Below are 25,701 nucleotides of genomic sequence, written 5' to 3'. Positions count from 1 at the left end.
TTTGTTTTAGATTACTTATATTAGCATCCAGTTTTAAAGCCCCACTAGACAATTTTGGGACTCGCCTCGTAAATTTGAACCAATGTCAGATGACAAGGACGATACCTGAGCAGGCAGTCCTTTCTCCAAACTTCCGCATTCCTCTAATGAGAGGACCATTAGCCCCGAAGGATATAATTTGCAGCAGACACTCTTGTACATCGGTTCTTCGGTGAAATCGGGTCTGGAACCAGATCCCTCCGTTTCCGAAACCGGCACCACCAGACTACCACGGAATCCATCACCTGGTTTTCCTATTCAGAATGCAGAGTGAAGTATTGTTTATTCAATCTCTTGAAAATGGCGAGTAGGGGAAAGCAGTTGACCGTTGATGAAATATCTAAAGTTTGAGGTTTCATGTGAGGCAAAAAATCTGATAAATTCACCAGTGATGGATGCTGTGTGATTGGTACATCGATTTAACTATTATAAATAGCAATTTAGTACTTAATGGGAGAAAATAATTTTATCTGCCTTCGCTCTTAAGGACGCAGGAATGCAATATTAGTTACAAATTCACTTTCATTTCCTATTTTTGTCAGACCAGTCCAGTTCATTTTAATACAGGGTAATAGGGTGTTTGTTTTAACCTTTTAATTATTATACTTTTTCCAGAATATTAATTAGATGTTATTAGACCTTCCGTTTAGGAAATGTGTTGCCTTACTTGTTCAATTAAACATCTAAAAAATATCTGAAGTATTGTGGATATTTTTATGGAATTTGAGCATATTTAAAAGATCTAATTTTAGCTCATAAGTACGAGAAACGATAATTCGATGCCGTGTGAAGCGTAGGCACGATGCCTAAAGGAAAAATTAAATTTTTTATCATTTTATTTGACAAATGTTCTTTTGTTGTGAAGCAACCTGTCTCGTTGACACAGCTAGATGATTTCTATAATAATTTAATAGTATAAATTTAGTAATAATAATTTAAAGTAAAATACCTAAATAAGTCCATGTGAAGGAAATACAAAATTAGGATGCAAAATGTTTTCCTCTTTCCAGATAAGATATAATGTCATATTTGATAGTATCAGCGGTTTTCTGAAATTTCGATTGTTAAAATGTTACAAAGTTTGAGGAAATATACTAATTTAAAGTTACGTAAAAGGAAAAAATTCATAGAAGATCAGTTGCTAAAATAGTTTAAGAAAAAATAAAAAAAAAACCCCGAAAACATTATTGGTTTATTATTGGGAAAATATTCATAAAAAACCCGGGTTTCTTACATTTTAGGCTGGCTACAGTTTGTATGATTCAAGCAACTAAAAAGGTAAAGTAAGCATTAAGTATCAAACCCTATTTTATATGTTTTTACTGAACGACTTTTGACTGCGTTTCAAAAAATCTTGCACCCCTTTTTTTCAATTGTTTATATATTTGCCTTTTAGAGAAAACGATTTTTACTGTAAAAGTAACTAATTTTAACTAGTTTTAAACTCTTACAATTTACTAATAATTTTATTTCTGTAATTCGTATGTAATATGTCTTAAATCTTTGTTTTTCATTTATTTTAGATATCGTTAGATGAATTCTCTGTAACGATTGAATCGTGATTTTTTAAAAATAATTTACTAGTTTTTTTGAAATTCTTTTTTTAAATTTTTTATTCATTATTTTTATTTATTTATTAAATTTCAACAGCATGTCTTTTTTCTTTTCTATCATATCTGCTCTTGCGCTAGAAAGAGAATTTTTTGTTTCATTATCGATATTTTATACAATGTCATTTGGCTTATTGTAAGTCAGAGAGAAATTTTGTTTAACACTTTACTTTCTGGTATTTTATTGTAAAATATGATATTCCGTGAATTTTTCTAAAAATAAAACTATATAATATATAATTCTGAATAAAATGAAGGTTTTATTGTATTACAGAATTTCATAAATATTGTAAAATAATTTGTTGCTAATCACCGTCGGTAACCTGCAATTCATTTAATATATTAATAATATTAATTTAGTGATGCCAATCTTTCTTATGAACTGTTGATAATTATTATTTATATTATCAGAACAAACGAAAATACTATTTTAAATTATATTTGCTTAATAAATATAAAATATTTGATTGATAATGGGGTAATGGGGAGGGGGTGATGCAAAGTTTTATTTTGCAATTTTTCTCAAAATTAGAGAGTGGGGTACAGATGATGGTTGATGGCATATTTTAGTATCAAGAGCTTTCTTAAAAAATAAAAATTTGCGAAATCCTACTAATGATTATGGTTGGGGAACTAGTTACTTCGTTTCATGAATGAACTTAAATATATAGATAATCTTAAATTATTTCAAAAGCCTCCCAGCTTGTCATAACTGCATTTTCTGCTTTTATTTCTAGATTTTTATTGTATAACGAGCCGCCTTTGGTGACCAGCCGGTTCGTCAGTATAAATGCTCGCTAAAATTTTCAATCAAATATCTTATGTAACTTCATCTCATAATGGTTTTTTCAGAAAAAATATTTTAAACTTCAAATTTTGATAGTCATATAATTTAGTCATACGATTATAGAGGCTTTAAGACGTTCTGCGTATCTCTGTTTAATTTTTTATCAGTGCCAGTAAAATTTCTACTTTAAATAAAAGTAAAAATGATTAAATTGCAATTAATATAAAAGCCTTTTTCCTGAAACCAAGCAAGTATATATTTTTTTAATATAAGAACTGAAAGCAGAGTCCTACGGCATTGAAGTCTTATGTGCATTAAAGAATAACTTCTTTTATGGAGTATTTCAAAGAATGATTCAATAAGAATTTCTCTGATTCATCGTAATATTCGGTTTTTAGTTTTACTCTCAAAAGGGTTTACATGGCAAATAATATATTATTTTCTTTCGGTCTATAAGTATACTTTAAAAATTATAAAGTTTAACTTTTAGACAGTTCCTTGGTCGAAATATCCTTGACACGCCAGATTTTAAATAAATAAATAAATGTTTCTATTTTCTGCGATCAAATCTGACTGGTTTATGAAGTTGGAATATTACCATTTTAGAACAAACGATATTTTTATAATCTTAGAACAATCACTCTTGAGAAAGCCTGGGAAATTATTGGCGTAAGTTTTTTGAGACAGTCGATGAAGTGGTTTAAAATCGTCCGCTTTTATAGAATAGTGATATTCAAATTTTCAAAAGTCAGTTTTCGTGATTGATTTAATTGATTGGAATACAACTCTTTTTATTTAAAATATGAATGCCTCAAGAATATTTTGTTAAATATCATTCACAGAGCAGAGGATCCACATAAAACTAAACATTTGTAATTCATTAGAGCATCCATAGACTCGGGTTACACAAAAAGTAATTATTTACTTCATTTAGACCATTTTGACACATGTATTTTTATTATTAAAGATTTAAAAACTTGTCATTGGACCCTAAATTGAAAGGATATATATTGCACCACGTTTGCCTTAAATAAAGCTGATTTATTGAATGAGCAATGTAGATATTGTAAAAATCATAGAAAGCTTTGCTTTGCATTTCTTTTTTAGAAAATATTATAAGTCTTATTTATTTCATTTCCCACAAGCACATTCTGAAAATTACACTTTTCCAGGGTTGAAGTAACATTTTACTTATATTTTTAATTTTTTTAATGTTTTAGAAATTTAAAAAATATTATTTTTTGAATTTTAACTTGATGTAAAAATTATTTTGAGCGATAATATTTTCGGAAGTTATAGCGGAAAACATCGAATTTGTGCTTCATTTTTAATTAATTAAAATTCGAATTAAAAAATTTAAAAAATCTCTCAGAGGTGAACATTTTCGACCTCCAAGGTATAAATGTGCCAAATTTAGTAGCTGTAGATCAAATGGCCTTACCTGTAGAGCGCAAACGCACATACACATTGAACATTATTATAGGTATTAGCCGCCTTTGGCGACCAGCTGGTTCGCCAGCATTAATGCTCACTAAAATGTTCAATTAATATTTTATGTAACTCTTTCTCATAAAAGGTTTTTCAGCAAAATATTTGTAAGCTTCAAATTTTGGTAGTCATATTATTCAATTATACTATTATGCAGGCCTTTTCTTTATAATACGTGTCTCTCTAAATTTTTATAATGCCTGTAAAATTCAATTTTAAATGAAAGTGGAAATAATGAAACTACAATTAATATAAAGACGTACTTTAGTGAATCCCAGCAGTAATGTGGTTACGCTTTATAAGCCAGATAACAGCTTCGAGACATGAGTAATTACTTCTGCCTTGTGGTCTTGTTACTCGGCTACAAACCCAAACATTGCGAGTTCGGTCCGCGCTGTCACCAATCGCTAGAAATCCACATTTTAGATGCTAAACTGTATACCAGTTTTATTTATTTAGCTCTTTATGTTTTTTAATTATCATGTTGTTTCTAATATCATGTAATTATCATTTGGATAACCGGAGACACAAATTTATTATCACGTGAGAACATGATATTGTTTTGGTTAGGGGGTTTGAAAGCTCGAAATCGCGTAGGCAATGAATAAAGCATAAATGGCAATTTTCATCATCCTCTTTTAATCTAATATGTTTCTTTTATCTGTTTTTACCATTATTGCATTATTATTATTAAGTATTCTTCTTTGAAAGCAGACGCATTTTTAAAATTTTGACCTGCTTTTACCACTATTGCTTTATTATTACGTATGCTTCTTTGACAGCAGATGCGTTTTTAAAAGGTTGACGTAGAACTATGACATCATAGCTGTTATTTCAAAATCAGCCGAGCTCCAAAACTGCCAGCTAGAAAAAAAATAATTTATATATATATATATATATATATATAGAGAGAGAGAGAGAGAGAAAGCGGGATAGAGAAGTCTCGTGATCGTTTCAAACCGGTTTAACTGGTTAACGAATTAAATTAATTAAGACAAATAATAACTCAAAAATAATAATGTTCTCACATGATAACTTGAAATTTGCGATCGCAGATTTCATTTTAATTTTATAAATTTGGCAACTTGCTGATAAAAGCTAATTCTTTCCCATACACGTGTAATTTTCTCGTGCAGGTTAAATTTTATTTTTTATTCAGAATTCATTTTTTTCAAAATTTAATAATATTCTACAAATGGGACGTAAAGTCTACGTATCGAATTTCATTCCTCTAGCTGAAAGCGTTTTTGAATGATCGTGCTGTCAGGCAGAGTGCCAAGAATGTGTTTTCTCCGACCTGAAGGAAGTCTGGAACTTTGAGATATGTCAAAATCTAGAGTTCGAATTTGTTGACGATTACAATACTCGTATAAAAGAAAGAAGGAAAAATCTGCATAGTAATCAGCTGCAACAAACATTTTTCGAAACAGGAAATTTCTGTGAAGTAAATTTGTTTAAGTGCAGCGTTCTACAGATTGCGCGAATTATTCACGTCAGTAGCATAAGTAATTAAGATCAAAAAATTCTATCCTCCTTTTCTTCTGGTTTTGATTTCGGTAACATTCATTATTCCACTTAGGGATTGCAATACCGAACCAAAATTTCAATACCGGTATTCGGTATTTTTTAGATCTTAATACCGGGATACCGGTTTCAATACCGGTATTAGAAATTTTGGAAAAAGAAACACAGGTGTTTCTTTTTTTATTTGACAGTTTTGTTAGAGAGTGTAAATATCACAAAAAATAATTTGTAACTTAGAAATTATAACAGTATATAATCACAAAAACGTAAAGAAACATCTTATTTATTTAAATCACAAAAAAGTGTAAATGTCACTATTCAGTTTGTGTTACTATTACAAATTTTTGAAATGTGATCTAAAAAACATAATGCATCAATTGTACGTCATTAAGCCTGAAAAGTAATTTTGTGTAAAAATTACTAGCTGTCGAAAACGCTCTTTCGGCATCTACGCTAGTTGGTGGTATTAGCAATACACGATATACTTTTTCCAAGTATTTGCCTCTAAATCCCTCATCTTCAAATACATCGATTTCCCGTCGGATGGTTTTGGATATAACTGATTTCTGTATTGTATTTTGGTTCGTTGAAATTTTTTTTATTTCTCGCTCATTCTAATTTTTGTTCAAGAGACAATTCCTTTTTCAGTTTCAAAAATCGTTCCTTCATTAGGAGTAAACTGTTCCAACGTGTTTTAGAATCTAATATTAACATATATTCTGTTTTATTTTCAGTTAGTATATATTTTAGTAATATATCCTTTTAATAGGGAAACGTTTAAATATTTTAACAATTTTTCGAACTTTATAAATTATAGGAAGCAATTCTTGATAGGTTAATATTTCATCCTCATTAGCAATATCTTCTTCCACAATTACATTGTCATTATCTTCATTGTCAATATCACTCTCACTCTTACTCTTTCCAAAGTTGGAATCCGAAGTTTCTATATCCACAGTATTTGGATTCTTCTGTTCTTTATATTTTTGGTATAATACATCTATTACTCCTAATTGAATTCCATGTGCATAGCACAACTGCTGATTTGCACCAATCAACTTTCCAACTTTTTTCATAATTGTTGCTCCATCAGTCGTTATGGATACAATATTTTCTTCCAGGGATAATCCATGTTTCGCTAATTTAGATTTAAGCAATTAATTAAGCCGTTAATTAGCTAATTAATTTCGCCCGTTAGGGAGACATGAAAACAAAAACGAATACTATATTGCTATGTTCGCGATACCTGAACATATAGTGGAGACCATTTTAAAAATTTCTAGTAAATACCGAAAAACGGGTATTTAAACTTGTGAATACCGGTATTACAAAATTGTACAAATGGCTCAAAATACCGGTATTCGGTATCCCGGTATACCGGTATTGCAATCCCTAATTCCACTGATAATCAATCCCGTGCGATGATGGCAATCATCAATAAGAAAGTCACGCCTTTTGTTTTACACTCTCATTTCTTTATTGTATTCGCAGTCAATATTTTATTCTGATAATTTACTACACTATACAGCATTTGCTTATTTATTGAGCATTTTCTCATCAGTTTACTGTAACTTATGCGTTGTTTTACAATAACATTCATATACAATATTATTCATATACATATATGTAGCGTGTATATGAAAGATATTGATCATTATTATTGTTCGAGATCAATAAGGCGTTCGTAAATTCTTTAGCTAGATATGAATTCCGGAGCCTTAAAGCTACAAGAGAAAGAATTCCTTCCTCTCGAAATTGATTATTTGCCTGAATTTGCCGCCAAGAAATGCCAAGAAGAGCTGAACGAGACTCCTGAACGGAAGATAAAAGGAATCCAGGAACTTCGAGGGTTACTTCAAAGTACGTTTATTTATTTCAATTTACTTGAAATACTGAAAGCGCTCAATTGCGAACATTGGATTGCGAACATTAACATGTAACGAATGAAGCAAAAAAGTATTAGGAAAAATAAAAAATCCAAATGAGTGTAGTTATCCTTATTTTTAAAAATTAATTCTTGGATCATTTTTTGTTAATGGTTGTAACAAATAAGAGATGACCAAAATTATCCCAATGTTTCTCTGATGTCATTAATTGCTTTTATTTCATACAACTTATAGCGTTTCACCTTATGTAATGATGAAGAAAAGTGTGTTCATTGCATTTGCCCAGTTTTTTTCAACTATTTTAATGAACTTTCAAATTCATTTTACGTTTAACACGTATATCCTTTTTCCCATGCTTCATATGGTTTTTCGATTTCCTAAAAAATGTGTCACGTGTGTGGGATTCAAAATACATATTTTCATGCACACTTTCTTTCCCTACGAACAATAAGATGGGCACGCGTGTGTGTTAGCACCTCAGGGCAGATCATCGACAGACTAAGAACCACAAAATTTTGGGCGGGCTTGCATAAAAAGGGGAATATGCATTGCGGAGCGATTTTCTTTAGAATTTTAATCAGAATTTTGGTTAATTAGAACTTAAGTAAAAAAGTATGATGTTTTCTCGCATACTCCAGAAAATTTCATGGCACAAAAATGAGTACTAAGCCACCTTCAAATTAAAAAAAAAAAAATATTTTTTCAGTTATATCATGTAATTGCTGTACTGTTTTTTATACATTCTTAATTAGTATAAAAATATCTTTAAGCTTATTTTACAACAATATATTTCATTGTAAAAAAGCTGAAATCGTTTTCGTTGTTGATACAAAAATGTATCCTTTATTTTTCCTCCATTGCTGATCCCTCCACCCGCTGAGTCACTGGACGTAATGGAAGGTCAGCTGAGAAATAAGCAAAAAGAGAAGTAGGTAGGGGTGGAGATACCTGTTTCAAGAATGCTAGCTTTTCCTCGCTCTATAAGGACACTGAGACAAACAAACATTAAACCCCATTAATAGATTTACCGAACACTAATTTCAGAGCACATCCAAAACTAAACAAATGCCACAACCAATGCCTCCACCAACCCTGATATTAAAAAAAATTAAGCTTATAGTAAGTTTCATTCATTTTAATATTATGCTAAAATAAACAGCAGAAACGAATATCAGGTATGTACAAGGTAATAGGATTCTATACAAAAAAAGGCACCAGGTCACAAGAGACCTCATTACAAAATCTTAATCGATAAGTCTGAATTCGTCTCTTTACTTTACATTAAATTAAAATATATTTAACTTGAAAAGCCGAAACGAGAAAAAATTTCTCTCATTTCTTTATATCGAGGACATTTAAATACAAAGTGTGTTCTGACTGTCAAATCACCAACGCCACATCAATAGATGTTCTTTAAAAAAATGGCATATTTAAAGGAAAAAAACTCGTGAGGCACGAATAGTTTATTCAAATAAAAATCTCCGAAACGACGTTGACTCATTACAAATGGAACAAAGCCGAATCGATATATTTTGAGATTTCCATTGTGCTTGCTATTTCCCTATCATGTCTTCTCTTAAATTCTTATTCAGGATACAGGAATATGAGTATGGGTATCTACTCAGTTTGCCCATGTATGTGCGAAACTAGCTTGGCCAGAAAATCTGCACATTCATACCCCCCTCCCCCCTCCTCATTCTACAGAGTGTGCTTTAACCCAATGTAGGAAAAAGTCTAGGAACAATCCTTTAAACTGTTATTGATGGATATTATTATTTTTGTATCATCTTGAAAGGATTGCAAGATCATATATGCGCTGATCTCGAATCCGGAAACTTAGAGTTTTATCATGACTATATCTTATTTTATATTCATTTTCAAAGTTGACCATTGCTTCTGTTGCACCATTTCCAAATAATTAAAAACTTTCGATAAAATTTCTCTATCAATCATTCGTCACAGATCATTCCAAATTCATACCAGTTTTCTAAGCGAGATCCAACTGTAAATATTCTTTTACCCCTGCACTCCGAAGAATCACAGATTGACCAGAGACGAGTCAGGTGTCAAGGTGTTTCCTATTAACGTCAATATTCATTTATCTTAAATTTTCTCTCCCGAGTTTGTAATTCATTTCCTTTGATATAAAAGTTAAATAAATTCTCAAATGAAAATAAAAATGTTTCTATTTAAACTATGCTTTTAAAAAACTTTCTGAATTTTTACATTTTGCCATTAAAGTTTTAATTTCAGAAGGAAATAGTGTAGAAAACTTTTTAGTTCGTTCATAGTGACATTATACACGAGTGACAACAGTCAAATGTAAACAAACCATTATATGAGTGTTTCAGAATATTTCACTGAACACTTTTGTACCTGCACTTCATTCAACGCTTCACTTAGTTCAAAATACTATTAGAAATGCTGGAAAAAGGACTTACAGTATTACCGAAACTTTCATTGAGTCAGAGAGGAAAAAAATATAGATGAATTCAAGTTTATGGAGACTAATAGAAACTGTCATCCAGCTCAAAATCAGACTTAACCGTTGCCAGACAGGAAATCCTTATGACTTGCGTCGTTCAAATATGAAATCCGTTATTTCACACGATATGATGTTTCATGAAAAAGACAAGAATTCTATGGAGTAACTGAAATATACAGTTTGGAGGAAACATATACATATTTTATTTTTCCCGATAATTATTTTTATATACTTATTTCCTTTAATTTAATATGAATTAATAACAAGGTAAAATAATAAATGTATTTCGTTTTATTAGTTTAATAACCAGAAAAAGCCAGTATTTTCAGAGAATAGATTCATCTCCAAATGTGATTAGTTTTTAAGAAATTTCAGTAAGAAAATTTTTGTAATAGTTGAAATGACTCGCTTCTGCTTCAGAATAAATTCCAATTTTAGGTGAGATGACAGAAAAATGACAGATGCATGGCGCAATGGACGAAAAGGATTAAAGCTTTAAAAGAGTGCGTGTTGCAAGTTTACGAAAATGCGAATTTTAAAAATATTTTTGTGAGGAAATCATTATCAGTGACCTACATAAAACATTTAATTGAAAATCTTAGCAACCAATCCAAAGGCATCTGATTGAAAGAAAAAAAAATCGTAAAGAATCGTGTTAAAAGCGGGCTTTGAATAATAAATGGGTCTTCTTTATGAAATGTGTTGAAATTCTTCTTTTCTAATATTTAGGAAACCCGAAAACCAGTGCAGATGAGTTTCACGACGATTTTTTGGTCGCTTATTTGCGCCGTAATAAATACCGAACTAAAGATGCCTTGCAACAGATTCTAAAGTTGCAACAACTGATGGAGTCAGAAAGCGACTTGTTCCGGGGTGTACCAGAGGAATATCTCGATTCACCTGCATTCAAGATTTTTTACCCATTACCTGTGAGATGCCAAGATGGATGCGGACTGGTTTATTTTGGAATTGGTAAAAATATTTTCTGTTATTCATATGAATAGTTCGCAGACATTTCAAGGACGTCTGCTTTTACAAGATGTTTAGTTTAGTTATATTAACATCCCGTTTTTTAAAGTTATATTTTGGGACGGACCTTGCCATTTTTAACCGCGGTCAGATGACGAGGACAACACCTGAGCTGCATGTTGTTGCATTTACATTCGAAGAAACCTCAAATTGTTACCTGGTGACTTCTCATCTACAACTCATTACTCCCCCCCCCCCGAGTAAGAGCACTAAGATAAAATAAATTCCACCATTCATTTAAGAAATAAATTAAAAGTTTATGAAAATGGCTGATGTTTTGCAGATGTTATTTTCCACCCAAACAATGACATGGTTATTTATTCGCTCAAAAGAAATGCGGAGTCAAAAGGGAGGAGGGGGTGAGCTACCCAGCATTATTATGCAATCTTAAAAATGATGTTGAAACAAAAAGTACAATTTTATCGAAAAAAAAAAAACACCAAAAAATATCGCAGCAGGCCATCTATAGACTTAATACTACAATACTTTAAATACTAATAAACCAATGATTATATTTCATAATAAACTATTAAACTTATAACTGCATTACTTTTAGGAAAAGCAAATGGACATATAAAATGAAAATGAAAATGCATATGTTTCAAATTTTCATTTCATTTACATATGCAAAATGCTATTTACGTGGTCTAACATTACTTCCGAGTGGCCCAGTTAAATGAACAACTTTTTAAATAAATTAAAATGCAATATACCTGCAAGAAAACCAAAAACAACATTAGATTGAATTGAATAAGATAAAAACAACGTTCATCACGGCACCCTGACTTTACTATTATTATTATTTCCTTTTCTTCGTTTTTTTCCAAATACAAATTGTTCTAACTTATCTCTGCTTAAATCTATATTACAAAATAAGAGTTAAATACCATCTGCGACATCTATTGACAAAAATCCAATATAAGGATTATGATTCATAAATGATATTTCCTTTATTTCATTTCCCCCTTTCTATTAATGAATCATAATTTAGAAAGAAAAGCAAAGATACATATTTAGGACTCAAAAACGCTCTATTTCGTCAATATTATTGTCTGACTGTTATTTTAAAAGTCAGCAGAGAGAAATGAAATGAAAAGCATTATTTCCTGTCTTTTCACGTCACGTTCGTTTAATATGCAAAAGATCAGGTGAAACACGTAAAAAATAATAATAAATAAATCAATTACTATTCCCATCTTTTTTGCAATAGAATTTGGACATTTTCTTTGTTTTTACATGACAACCTTATATGAAGCCATATGTGAATGAAACAAAAATTGTTTTCATTTTTTTTCATCCAATATTTGATCGCGGGATTTTATTCCATTGCTGAAAGTTGAAGGAGCATCGTGTTTCATATCTATGTCGTTTGAAAGACGAATAAAAAAGCGAAGTGACGATACTACAAATAATAAATAGGAATCGGACATAACAGCGCTGTGATGTCTTGGAACGGGTCTCCATCAGAATAGTTTATATGTACGATGAATAGAACGCATGCAAGACTTATTTAATAACGCGGGTTTAATGTCTGGCGCTTTGATAGACGTGAAATTTCACCTAAATGATTTGACAGAAATGAAATAGAACCAATATCTCCGGTGAACCGCAAAAATTGGTTATCAAGCGGGTCGCTTGAGGCAACTAGTAATAAATAAATAATAACATGTACACTTTCAAAAAGCTACTTAAATAATAAAAAAAATAGCATAAAGTAATATATAAACTTGATGGTAAGTTAAAAGATATGTTAAAATGCGAAATTCAATTAATCCTCATAGCTCGAGGTCACAAAATGCCCTAATCCGCCACCGAGTGTCGTCCAGCAGGCAGTCAGTAAGTGTTTTATATGCGTCTGTATCCTCTTTGTTACTGAAGAAGAGCAACAAGACGTTATTCGTTTTTTCAGGGGCAGAAGGTTTAGGGTTGCGAGAAATGCATTATGAATGAAGTGGAAATACGAATGACTCTCCCAGTCGATCATTCGGATGAGCAAAAGCGTTTCTGCTTCATCGCGGCTTATTTTACTTCAAGTCATTGCATCGTCCTTCACAACTGAATGAATTGCATGGGTGGACAGTTTGCAACGCCCGGTATATCGACGCAATCCATCAAGTGATTCCGAAATGTTTCTTAAGCTGAGAAAATCAATGAGAAAGTCTTTTATTTTCCTTCGGACAACAAAATCAGGTTCCACTTTTCGAAACTGATTTCAATATCAAGCAAATAACTTTTACGAACAAGATATCCACGGCTTTATAAACCAGTGGGACGAGTGATCGAATCATTTTGGCAATTATTTTTAACAATAAACTGCGCCCTTTCATCCTGTGCCTCCTTTTCCATTTTCATTCACCCTCATGTAACAAAATTTAAATAGGTTGTAAATATTAGAGCATCATCCAGAAAAATAAAATCTTATCTTTCCGGACAGGAAAATGGGATCCCACGGAACTGCCGCTTAAACAGTTAAAGCAAATAATAGTGATGTTCCTCATCCAAGCTCTGCGCGATCCGATGAATCAGATTAATGGATTCAAAGTGCTGTACGATCTGGAAGGACTCTCGACGAGACACATCAAGTACATCACACCCCAAAACATGCTGCTGCTTTATAACGGTACTGTGGTGAGTTGCGGCATTATTTCATTTGAAATGCTAAGTGGTAGAATAGCATAGCTACCACAAGCGATTCATCCTTCTTAAAGTTCCTATTAGATATTTATCTCTTCAATTCACATATTTATCTTTTGAAATCACCTGGAATGGGCTCCTCAAACACTTTCTCGCCTACTCTCTCATAAAGGTGTTATCCCAGAAAGCGCCTGGCGTGCCATTGGCGTACAATAATTACTAATTATTGACCTTTGGCATGAATTTAGTAATTTTACTGAATCTGTCGGGTTATTCGTGGCCAGTGATTTTGACAATCACATCCTGACATGCCGTTATTAGTATTCGAAAATCGAATTTGTGTTTAAGCAGCGATTTTCCCAAGCGATTGACACCGGAATTTGATATAGAACGACGCTTGCAGTCACAAATTTAATACATTTATGTCGCTGCGTTTATTGAGTTATAATATTTACATGCTTGTCAAACTACAGATGGAGAGATTTTCGTCTCACATTCACCATGTGTCCTTTGTTGGGTTTGAATTAAAATTTGATTAGTTCTACTCTATAGAAATAAGATAAGTGTCCCGAATTGTATCGATTTCATTAGCCTTGTTTTGCATTTATCGTGTTAACTTATATTCGAACAGTCGGACAGACATTTCTGAACGGACTTTGTTCAAAATTGGATAGAAATCTACAAAAAGACCGCTCACTAAATGTCATCTGTTTGGCTGAAACCATTTTTCATTCCTTTTTGTCACAGGCAGAGTTTGAATTTGTTTTACGATTGCAATACTTTCTCTTTACTTCTCACACTAGAAAGCAAAAACTTACTGAAAGTTCTGTCATTTTAGATTTGCTAATCCATTCCGATGAGGTAGTTAAAGTTTTGAATTCTATGTATAATGTTTAAAAACGACAATACAGACGAGAAAAAAATCCATTTCTTTACATGTGCTACACTTTCTTTTGGTAATTTTTGAGTTATCAGTTCACAAGCATGCAGACGGATAGACAGACAGAGACAGATTAAAGAGAAGTGGCAGTATTTCTTTGACAGGACGAAAGATGTTTTGGCTAGATTAAATAACAGAAAAATTATAATACCAGGACTTTTGAATCGTTTTAACCTCCAAGATTATTCCTTTTGTCACAAATGTAATAGCATTAATGATATTGAACACCTGATACTCTCGTGAAGAAAGTATTTTTATTATAGGGCCAAGTTGAGGACTTTTCTGCAATTAGTTAAACACTATCTCTCCTTCAGAAATGCTTTGGGAAAAATAACTGCAAACAAAACCAATCTTCAAGTTTCTCTTTAAGTAATGAAGCCTTCCAATATCTACAAACTTCATTGATAACATTCTGTTGTCGCCTCTATGGGTCTTTTACTTAGTCATCACTCAGTATTGCGGGAAATCTCCGTTTACATTTGAACTTTAGAAACATGAATATGGACTGAATTCAATCATCGAAACTGCTCTGTGAGTACTAACTGACTGACACTTCAGTTTTTTTTAGTGCGCGCTCTTGTGTTTGTAGATGAAATTTCTTGCTCTTTACATCTGGAAGCAGGGGGTAACAGCTACTATTGCTATAAATCCCTACCTATTACTTCTTTCAAGAGAGGAATATTAATAATCTCTTTTTCGGTGGAACGCCGCTGCAGGCACACACCCTATATTCACCCAACTTGCAATCTCGCTCTTCAGTTGAAACTCGAAACATTTTAATGTGGAATTGTTCTCAGATTGTAAGCATATTTAGGCATGAAATACAGAATAAAAAGAATGATTGAAAGAATTTATGCAATGAAAAAGTTGGCGGTGTAGCAATGCAACATTATCCATGTCCTAGAAGTCAGTATTTCTAATAATTTTTTACTCAATATTCACCCTCTGGCTGCGCCATTCTTTAAAATCACTATTTAGAGGCGATGTTTGCAAATAAGTCCAGATATTTTTCAACGAAAGTGAATTTATACTAAATGTACACGATAATTATATAATATAATAAAAATCTGTCATCGTAAAAATGAACGGTCTAAACTGCTTAAAATGCGGGATGCAACAGAAAATAGACTGATTGCCAAGCCACGGAAATCGCGGGATACGCAGCTGAAGGGTTAATACAAGGTGTAATGACCCTCGCGTGGAACCAAAATGAGTCAGGTCGGTCCAGTAACTGAAAATATTAAATGAGTGCTTTGGCACAACTCTATAAAATTCGAAAATTGTAGCACATCAGGAAAAAAAAAATGAAAAATCAATTACAAAGTTTATATTTATAAGTATGAAACGTTTAGTTAAATAAAAAAAAAATTAATCCAAAAGGAGCTGAAGCATTATGACGTCAAAACTTTGAGCTCGAATACTTGGACGATTAAAATGCCTTTTCTTTGCATATTTTCTATATAAGAAAAGAAGAGAAATATTAAATATTTCGTCTGTTTTAATCTAAAATTGGGGAGAATAGATTTTCAGCTGTAAAAATTGAACTTTCTCAATGAAATATGTAAGATTTAAAGAATATATGAAATGTTTGCCTTTAATTTTTTTTTTATTTCCAGAATTCTGCTCCAGCAAGATATAAGGCAGTGCATATCATCACCCAATCCCCTCTCATGAAAATTGCTTGGCGTTTCCTCAGGCCTATTTTAACAGAAAAAATAAAAAGCAGAGTAAGTTCATTTCATAAAATAATAAAATAAGTTAATAAGGAAAGTCTTACATACTTTGCCTGATAGAGTAGTAAAAACTTCTTCACAAACGGATAAAGCATAAAGAGCGTGGATGGCGACAGAGGTTTGCCGACGGGGGGTGGGAGACTAATCCGACAGGGAGGCAAGCACCATTTCTCTCATTTGGCATCAAAATAACACATAACTCATTTTTGACTTTTAATTAAAGGAAAGTAAGTATGATTTATCTTCTTTTTTATTCGAAACCCATTTCTCATTATTAAAAATTTACAAAATTATTTGTAAAAAACTGTTCTCAGTTTCTTTTACTGACCTTGAAAAGATGGTTAATATTTGAGTCGATTTTTTTTATGAGCCTCTTGATATTTTCTCGCTCTGAGGTATCATTTTGGAGAAAAAAAATTTAGTTATATTTCATTCTCGCTTGTATTATATTGCTAGAAACACAGATTCCGCCTGAATGCCGTATCATCTTAAATGAACAACTGCATACTCTTGCCATGGAAGCTATATAAAATGAATGTGGAAACTAAATTCAAAAAGTATTATAAAAGAAAGTTTTCAGAAATCCAAAATAATAAATTAAAAATTATTCCATGTTCTCGCCAAAAATCTATTTTTTAACGCAGTTCCCGACCTATAATAATTTTTATACGAATGGCAACAAAGAGCAGGATTTAAGATGCGTTTCGAATCTGAGGCGAATAAGGGCACGCGCGCTGCAAAAATTGACTATAGTTCGGACACGAACCATATAGAAGGCTGAAAAGATACAAAGATGTTGTTTCTAAGAAGGTTGAAGAAAATATTTTATAAATATATGTATAAACTTACTATTTTATGAAATATTTACTTGTGAAAAATGGACTACTTAAATATTAAGTTCCCCATGTATTTATTTTTCAATATGCATTTAGGATTAAAACCAGTGAAAAGTGGTTTCCCTCAAACTTTCTCGTACACTCTCTGAGAAACGTGTCATGCCAGAGAACGCCTTACAAGGCATTCGTGCGCAATAGCTACGAAATATTCACCTTTGGCGGGAATTCAGCATTTTTACTCAATCTATTGTGACATCCTTGGCGAGTTATTTGGCGATGAATCTCTGGCATACGTTAATAGTATCCAAAAATCAAATTTTCGTTTTAAACACGTTTTTCGCAGTCGATTGAAGATTCACAGCTTCATTTGTGGTCAAAAAATCTCATAGAAAATTTAATATATTTATTTATTATAATATTTAAGAAATTATGTTTTTGAATGATCGAGTTTGTATGTTTCGGAAAGTACAGCTCCATAGACAATCCATCCGGGGTTGAATGTAGCTCAAAATTTGACAGAAATTTATACTATAAATGTTGAATGTGTGTACTTAATTTCCCCGCTCTAGTTCCCTTCGTTTTGTAATTATCTTGTTTAATTGCGTTTGGACAGACGGACTCCGTCAGAGCGGAATTGACTCAAAATTTGATAGAATTCTACAAATTTGGTGCAAAGATCACATACCAAATTTCAGCCGTCTAGCTCAAAGGATTTTTCATTTATCTTTGCCACAGACAGACGGATATTTCTATTCGCATTCCAGGTGGTATAAAATGTGAAGATTCGTCAAAATCTCGAATTCAGACATTTAAACGATGACGATACTTCCACTATACTATGAAGACGGAAAAGCAAATATCAATGCATTTTATTAAAAAAAAAAAACACACATTTAGATCTTAGATATGAGCTTTCCTATCTTCTTTTTTTGGCATGGTGAAATACTTTTTTCCCTCGAAGCTATTGCAAGCTGTTATTCTTCCCAAGAAATGAATTTCATCCTCTCAGTTGCATACATTCGTTTTTCTGAACCCCTTCGCGTACAATGACGGATCTGAATCGAGTATTCTATTACTCAATTTTTAATTTTTAACCTGCAATTAAAAGAAGTTATTAATTAATTAAAAATGTAAAAATCACTTGAAAACGTATCCTTACCTCAAATGCCTTTATATTATTCTATGGATGAAAATAAAAATAATTGTCCCAAATAAGATGTGCCATCTAATGAGGAAGTGAAGTCAATTTGTATGTGAAGAGATGACTGTGCTACATATGAATATTCTATGCATAACTATTTTAATCATCCTTTTATCAAGACATCTTTATAAAAAGTGTATTAAAAATTTAGAAGCACCTGAAATGATGTAGATTTTGCCACAAACAGTCACGAGTGGCCACCATGTGTCTGATTTTCCTGTCTGTTTAATAAAGGGGAGAGTCGAAGGTTATTGTCCGAAGAAGCAAACAGAAGAAAATGGGAATTTGAAGGAAGGTCACGGAGTTCATAAACTCGAAATTCCTAACCTCCGGGCATAACAGGTGATAGAGGTATTGACATGGATTGAGATGACTCATTATGTGGTTGTGCATTATGAAAAGGATTGTCAGCTACACTGAGTAGTAATATAAATATTAAAAATATTTTTAGAAAGACAGAGAATACGCAGAATTTTACTTAAAATGCTTTCTAAAAATTCATCTAAAGTCATATCGGGCTGGTAAAGCAAAAATGAGACTTTATACATGGATAAAAAGATGTCTCTTGACATTCTTTAGAAGTATGGAGTCGTATGGTTCAGTTTGCAATTATTGTGAAATTTAAAGCATAGTCCAATTATAAAGTACCGCTTTCCACTTACTCGCTGTTTCTGCATCTTTATGAATCCTGTCGATCATTTGGGGGGTGGGGATTCCCAATGAGACTTTCCTATGTGATTCTGGCTTATTTTGGATTTTTTTTTCATTTATACTAAAACTTAATGACGCTAAATTATTTTAACAATTAATGATGCACTAAGTGTCCTATATTTCAGAAAAATAAATGTACAAATTTCGATAGATAAGAAAATGAATCAAACTTCATGAACTGAATTTTTGAAAAATGTTATATTTCAGAAATGTTGAGATATTTCAGGAAAAACAAAAGTTGCAAATTTTTATAAATAAGAAAATGAAGCAGTGTAATGAATTGAATTTTTGAGAAATGTGAATGATAAATGTCTTCTTGATTGTTTCAGATAATCAAGAAAATGTTAAAAATTTCAAAAATTTTAAGAAAAAAATTGTTACTCCATTGATGTTGCAAATCACATTTTCAGACACCACGCAATAGAATATTGTAATTATATTTTTTTTACTCCTTAAAATTGCTTTCTTCAATGATTATAATATTTAAAAAAAACCCATGAAAATATTTGCATTTTTTTTCAGGTACATTTTCATAAGAATAAAGAAGAGCTTCTCGATTACTTCCCACGCTGCGTTTTGCCCGTCGATTTCGGAGGAAATGTTCGAGAAAGTGAGACGATTAACTGGATTAGAAGAGCGAACAAGGATCAAGAAAAATTTACTTTATGTGGACAACCCAACCGTTATTGAAATATTTCTTTTCTTTTTTTTTTAATGTATGTTTCTCATACTATTTTTTATTTTAAGAAACACAAAGACACGTTTATTACTTCTTTTTAATATATTTAGTGACTCTTTCAGAAAATTTAAATACTTCAGATTGTGTACTTAAAATCTTTTCTTATTGTAATAATTTTCAACATGCAGAGTTCTTATCGCAAATATCACAGTTTTAAACTTTATAAGTCAAAATACATTTGAAACATAGTTAACATTATTCAGTGTTAACATAGTCTTATTTATACAGAAAAAAAAACTTACACTTTACATATTGTAAAACATTTTTTCTATCCTGATGAGAATACAATTCGCTTTGATTTATAGTATATAACTACATTTGGGTCGATTTTTTTTAAAAAGAAATATTATAAAATAAACAGACCTATGAGACAAAGTTACAGTGAACCCTAAAAGTTATGAAAGTTAAGTCTTAAAAATGGCTTGAAAATGGGAAGAAGTGGTGCTCATTTTTTTTTCCAACAAAGAAAGAGGTGTAAAACAAAATTTTATAGTTTAGAAGTTTATTAAATAAATTGTTCAGAATTTTAAAGAAAATTTAAGAAATATATTACTTAGCCCTTCCACTAAGAAATAGGTTGTATTTCTTTTCTGTCCTAATGATGGATGCTCTAGCGGTTAGTTGCACACAAAATAATATCATACGATTTTATTAAACAAGCCTATTTATTCAAAAAATATTATGTATTATGTGAATTATGTGAAGTCTTATATAATAAGTAAAATGAAAATGAATAACAAATGAGTGTGTGCGTGTGCATGTGTGATTCAATAGAATCTAGTGTTAAAATGTGAAACAATAGAAGACTAAAAGACGATACAATAATCAGCAGTTAAACTGAAAGATGATGAATTTTTGCTAGAGAAGGGATGGGGGGGGTGGATTGTTAGATAAATTTCCTTTATTTTGTTTACGCCAGTGATAAGTCAGTCGTTCAATTTACATCTAGAAATTCTTTTAGTGAAAAAAATATTTACTAATAAAAATGAGGAGAATTTCCCAGAAAAAAAATTGAAATCGGTAAAAAGAAGATATCATCTGTACTGAATATACATATATCAAACGTTATGGACTTAAAATCAGGCCGAATTTGTTAATCCCCGTTTGACAACACTTCGACCTCGTCCGGGAACACCAACACGCGGTTTGATAAGATATCAAGCGAACGCTATACTTGCATCGATTTGAAAAATATTTAAACAAAAAAAAAAAAAAAAAATGAACGGTCAAAAAACGGACAAAATTTTTTACTATGAGTTTAAGTCGCACCGTATCGCTGCTTAAACGAAATCGTCGAAAAAGAGAAGTCAGATCGAATGAAAATGCTCAAGAATCATTCATAAGAAGATCCAGTCGTAATGAACGAGATAGGGTTAAACGTTTATGTGTACGGAGCGAAGTTTCCGAACTACAAGAGCATAATTGTGGGACTAAGTCAGGACTCTGTTCTTTTTTCCAAGCACGTTACTGGGAAAAAGAAGTAAATTCAAGTGCCAAATACACGAAATGTTGTCATGATAAAAAATTGTTTTAGAACATCTATTGATTCCACTGGAAATTTTGAGAGACTCGCTGATCAGTGATTCAATCGAAACTATCGGAAGCATATAAGAGAATATAATTCTGCACACAAAGAACTTTGATGCAGGTGATTTTTGCGAGTGTACTTTTTGCTTCACATTTTTTATTTCTTTCATTGTTTTATCATATTTTGGAAGAAATTGGATGTGAATACATCTGTTGCTAGACTAAAGTGATTTAGTAGATGGTGAGCGAGCGAAGCAAACTTGGATCGCGAAGTGATCCGAGAGGAACTGCATTAGCTGTTACCCCCAAGAACTGCTAGGGAGCAGAAGTGAGCAGTGGGCGCAGATCTATATATAGAGAGAACAAAGTTTCTCTGTATATATATAGAGAGAGAAAATTTGTTTGGATTTTATCTGGCTTGGAATATGTTGTTAGAAATGTAAAGATCCCGGGTGAGTTTGTAAATAGCCCATTCAGATAAAAGGTTGTGGAAATGGCGGGGGGGGGGATTTTCATTTCTCAATAACTTTCTTAATATTGAAGATAGAAAAATAATCCCAGTTAGCCAAATGAGCACCTCATTAAGACGAACAACTATTGTATTTGAAGTTTTTTTGATAACTGTTCTCGAAATCTGACTGTCCTGTTGTTCGAAATAAGCTGACGATATAACTATAAATTAAAAGAGCTATATTGATAAAATTTGGTGCATAAATTGATTTAACACCTGTTCACTCAATGGATAGACGCTTATCAAATTTTGTGCCAGATCCGGGCAACAGGTTGAATGTCTGTCGGTCTGTACTTTCAGAAGCCTGTAAACGGAATAACCCCACATCGCAATAATTTAAATGCATCCAATTTGGTATGTGATTGAGTGACTGCAATGATCGTTATTCGTCCGATTTTCGCTTCAATCGGTTAGAAAAAAGGCGTCTAAGGTACAAATTCATCTTTATTAGAGAACATTCGAGAAATTTTAGTGGATTCCACGCATGATGTTTCTGTCATGCATTCGCTTTATTCCGTTAAATGCGGCGCTGCTGTTTATTTGCAAAGAAAATGACGATGTGAGAGGAAAAAACTGATTTGTGGGTTGCTGAATGCGAAGAAGGAATCTATTGCTGAAGTGCAACACCCATTTGGATGAAAGTTAAATAAAGAGTTGCATCATCATAAACAGATTTACAGGTGGGTCAAGAAATCCGTAGAAGAGGGTTGCGAATGCTAAGGAAAAAGTACAATTGTATATTGGATGAAACTGTTGAGTATATGCGAACTGCTTTCGAATGCAAACCTATCTGTGAAGGTACGTAAAGGCCACCCTTGATGCACCATCAATGCCTGCTTCTTATCTGCGATATCGAATGGTTGCAGCTGTGAGTTCAATAACTAGGCACCAATCACTTCATATGTACCAAGAAGTCTCTGATAAATTCGGAGATCGTAGTGGCCAAGGGATGGATCCAACGCTCTCCGAAAGTAGTAGTCAGATTATTGCGAACATCAATGCTGGAATGTGCTGACGCCCCATCATGCTGATGTCACATTTGCTTACGAATGGATATCGGTACATGTTGCAGTAATTCTGGTAATATCGTTTCTATTGCCATAAATAATTGTTTTAAATAAATGTAGCACTGATGAAAATTTCGTTAAAATATCTTCTCTGGTATAGAAATTAAAAAACGAAACATTGTGTTTCAACTGAATTGAGTCTGCATTTATGACTAAAGAAATGGAGTGCGACTTGGAAATGCGAATATCAATTTGTATCCTACTTCCCTAACAAATTTGTACCATGGATTTTGAATCAATGTTTGTTATATTGTATTTTTGTTACAATGATTGCTATTCTTGAAAAGCGGATTTCTGTTTCAACCTTTCGTCATCCTTTCCTTCTAGCGCAATATGGCAGAGATCTGATACATTACTGCAGTATAGACACGATCATTAAGATCAACTTCCTCTCCTTTGGATAAACATCAGAACTCATTTTAATATTTAAACATGACATAGATGAGATATTAAATTGATTTGCATGTGGGAAGATGATGAAACGGTTAATGATGAAAATGAATCCGGCTTTTTAATAGTATGAAATTCATTATTGAGGTACTAAAAGTGGATCAAATAGATTTTAGCTCCTTTATCTATCATTATTTCAGAATTCAAAATGCAAATACATATATATACTCTGAAGACTGATCTTGTTTCTGAAGATTCTTAAAAACCCCATCTTTTCAGCAAACATTACTTTTCAAATTCAAAATGCGTAAGTCAGTTGCTAGAATTAGAATAAATTCATTATTTATAATTTCATCATGCTGGCATCTGTAAAAGACAAAATAACCCGCGAGTTTTAAAACTTTTCAGAAAAGTTTGTTAGTCATTATTTTAACACCGTTACTTCTGTTCTACAGGTGTCCTCGCAAAGATTCCGCTCGAAACGACCACCATATCAAATTTGGCCATGACGTTCTGCGTCCATACTTACTGATGAATACATCATATTTCGTTCTTCACCGGACTTAAATTGTAAAACATTAAAGTGTAAGTGAAAATAACACCAATTATGCTAAAGATGAAACTTCTTTTTATGGGGACGATTTTCCAAACCGTCAGATGAACTCCTTTTTCAGCAAACATGATGAATCGCTGTTGCACCGAAAAGGACTCTCCGGCATTTTCTAGCATACTCGCAGCGTTAGAAGATATTTTTTCAGACGCTTCTGCCACCATGGCGGCCGATGCAAGCATGCCAATAAATGAGCCCAAACTGGTGACGAAAAACCATAAGGCAGAAAAGGCTGCATATGCCTGACGGAATAGCTTCCTATCAAACAACTTATAAAACGATAAGCACATTATGCAAGTATTGTAAAATATTGTCATTAACACGAGGAATCCAAGTTCTTCATCCATCATCTCAATATTGGACTTCATCGAGGACAAATCATGCAGGGAATCTTTGTAGTTGATTGCAGCGTTCCCAGAAATATATTGTTGAAACTTCTTAATGACGCGCTTTATGTCGAAACACACGTTTATATAAAAGAATGTAAACATAAAAGTAGGCAATACACAAAATAAGAAAACAGAAAATTCATGGAGAGTATTGATGACATCATTGACCAATGGGTAGTCTGAGTGAAGACCGAAGAAATGCTCTACCATATGCATAAAGTGCAATTGTGTGAAATCTTTACAAATTATTATCAATATCTGACAAGCAACAAAGAGATAAGCGAATATTTTTATCTTTTGGTTGCTTCCTTCTCTGGTAGCTTCAAATTTACTCAAAAGTTTAGGGATATTTTTCAGGCGATTGATTTTCAGGCATAAACAGAAACGATTGATGAAAAGTATGATGCACAGACTTACCATTGTCGTTAGTAGCATGGCATTACCTTGGTCTCTTAGGAAAGATATCGTTGTTAATACATGAAGCAAAGTGACAGCAATGTTAAATAAAACGATTGCAAGGCATCGAATGGATATAGAATTCTGTTTTTTTGGAACAGTATTCAGTGAAAAGATGGCGCAGCATTTGAAGAAAACAAATATATATTTATAAGAAGAACTCATATTTGGAATACTTCCTATTTTACCTTCTTTTTTAGGGTTTTGTTATTATTTATGCACAGAAAAAATACCACAATTTTTCAAAATTATTTTTCATCTTACAAAAGGACCAAAATGTTTTGATTCTGTGTGTGGCCATAATAAGCTGGCGAGTCTTGTAACAATGTTGGAGAAAGCAATCGATGGTTGCTTTGACATTTACGGATGTTTCAATCAATTTTATTCATTTAATTTTTAAGCTCTTTATTGCTTCTATGAACATGATGACCAGAATTCGGAGACTGTAAACTGAAGCAGTGAAAGTGACATTTTAAGAAAAACGTTTAATATTCAGTCTATTGATTAATATTTGACGATGATAAATTGCATCAACCTTTAGCAATCGATAGGGTTGACACTTAATCTCAACTGAAATCAATAAATGTCACTATTTTGTATAACATCAGGATGCACTTTCCAGAGAATCGATAAACAAATGAGAGAACATACTTATTAACAACTCAAGAATTTTTAGATCCTGTCATGCCAAACAAATTTTTTAAATTAATAACTTAATTGTTGATTAAGGATTTTAAATCCTATAGAGATTTTAAACTTGCAAATATATCTTGCAACAAATATTGCATATAAATTTGCAAAAATTTTTTATATTTTAATTAAATAATGCATATAAATAACATTTTAAAACGCTTTTATTAGTGGATTAAAAGCTAGAAAATATCTTTGCTCAATAATCCGTAGACTAAACAAAAATCACAGCAGCTTAAATAAAAAAATTGAAAGCCTTTAGGCAACTTGAAATCATAATGTAAAATAAAGAAAGCATAATTTTATTTGAATAAAATGATTGCAATCTAAATTATCAACTAATACTTCATTGATCATTAAAAGCTTCCGATATAAATGTAAGATAAATTTTGTATCCAAAATAATAATACTAAAGGAAA

The 25,701-nt window shown here is 32.1% G+C and overlaps 1 protein-coding gene across 2 annotated transcripts; it reads left to right on the top strand.

Moving 5' to 3' along the window:
* Window positions 1-1,253: 1,253 nt before the first annotated feature.
* LOC129976129 (retinaldehyde-binding protein 1-like) lies at window positions 1,254-19,815 on the top strand. Of its 2 annotated transcripts, none has more exons than XM_056089529.1 (6): window positions 1,254-1,317; window positions 7,146-7,308; window positions 10,549-10,791; window positions 13,283-13,476; window positions 16,039-16,149; window positions 19,426-19,814. In XM_056089529.1, the coding sequence occupies exons 1-6, from the start codon at window positions 1,297-1,299 to the stop codon at window positions 19,591-19,593; spliced, it is 900 nt and encodes a 299-aa protein (XP_055945504.1). In that variant the 5' UTR covers window positions 1,254-1,296; the 3' UTR covers window positions 19,594-19,814. The 2 variants fall into 2 exon arrangements, with proteins under 2 accessions (XP_055945504.1, XP_055945505.1); XM_056089530.1 differs by having other exon boundaries at window positions 1,269-1,317; window positions 7,150-7,308; window positions 19,426-19,815.
* Window positions 19,816-25,701: the final 5,886 nt, after the last annotated feature.

This window comes from Argiope bruennichi, chromosome 7 (genome assembly GCF_947563725.1).
Source record: "Argiope bruennichi chromosome 7, qqArgBrue1.1, whole genome shotgun sequence".
Lineage (NCBI taxonomy): Eukaryota > Metazoa > Arthropoda > Arachnida > Araneae > Araneidae > Argiope > Argiope bruennichi.
Note: the sequence above shows the minus strand (reverse complement) of the source record. Positions and strands in the feature narration are given on the sequence as shown.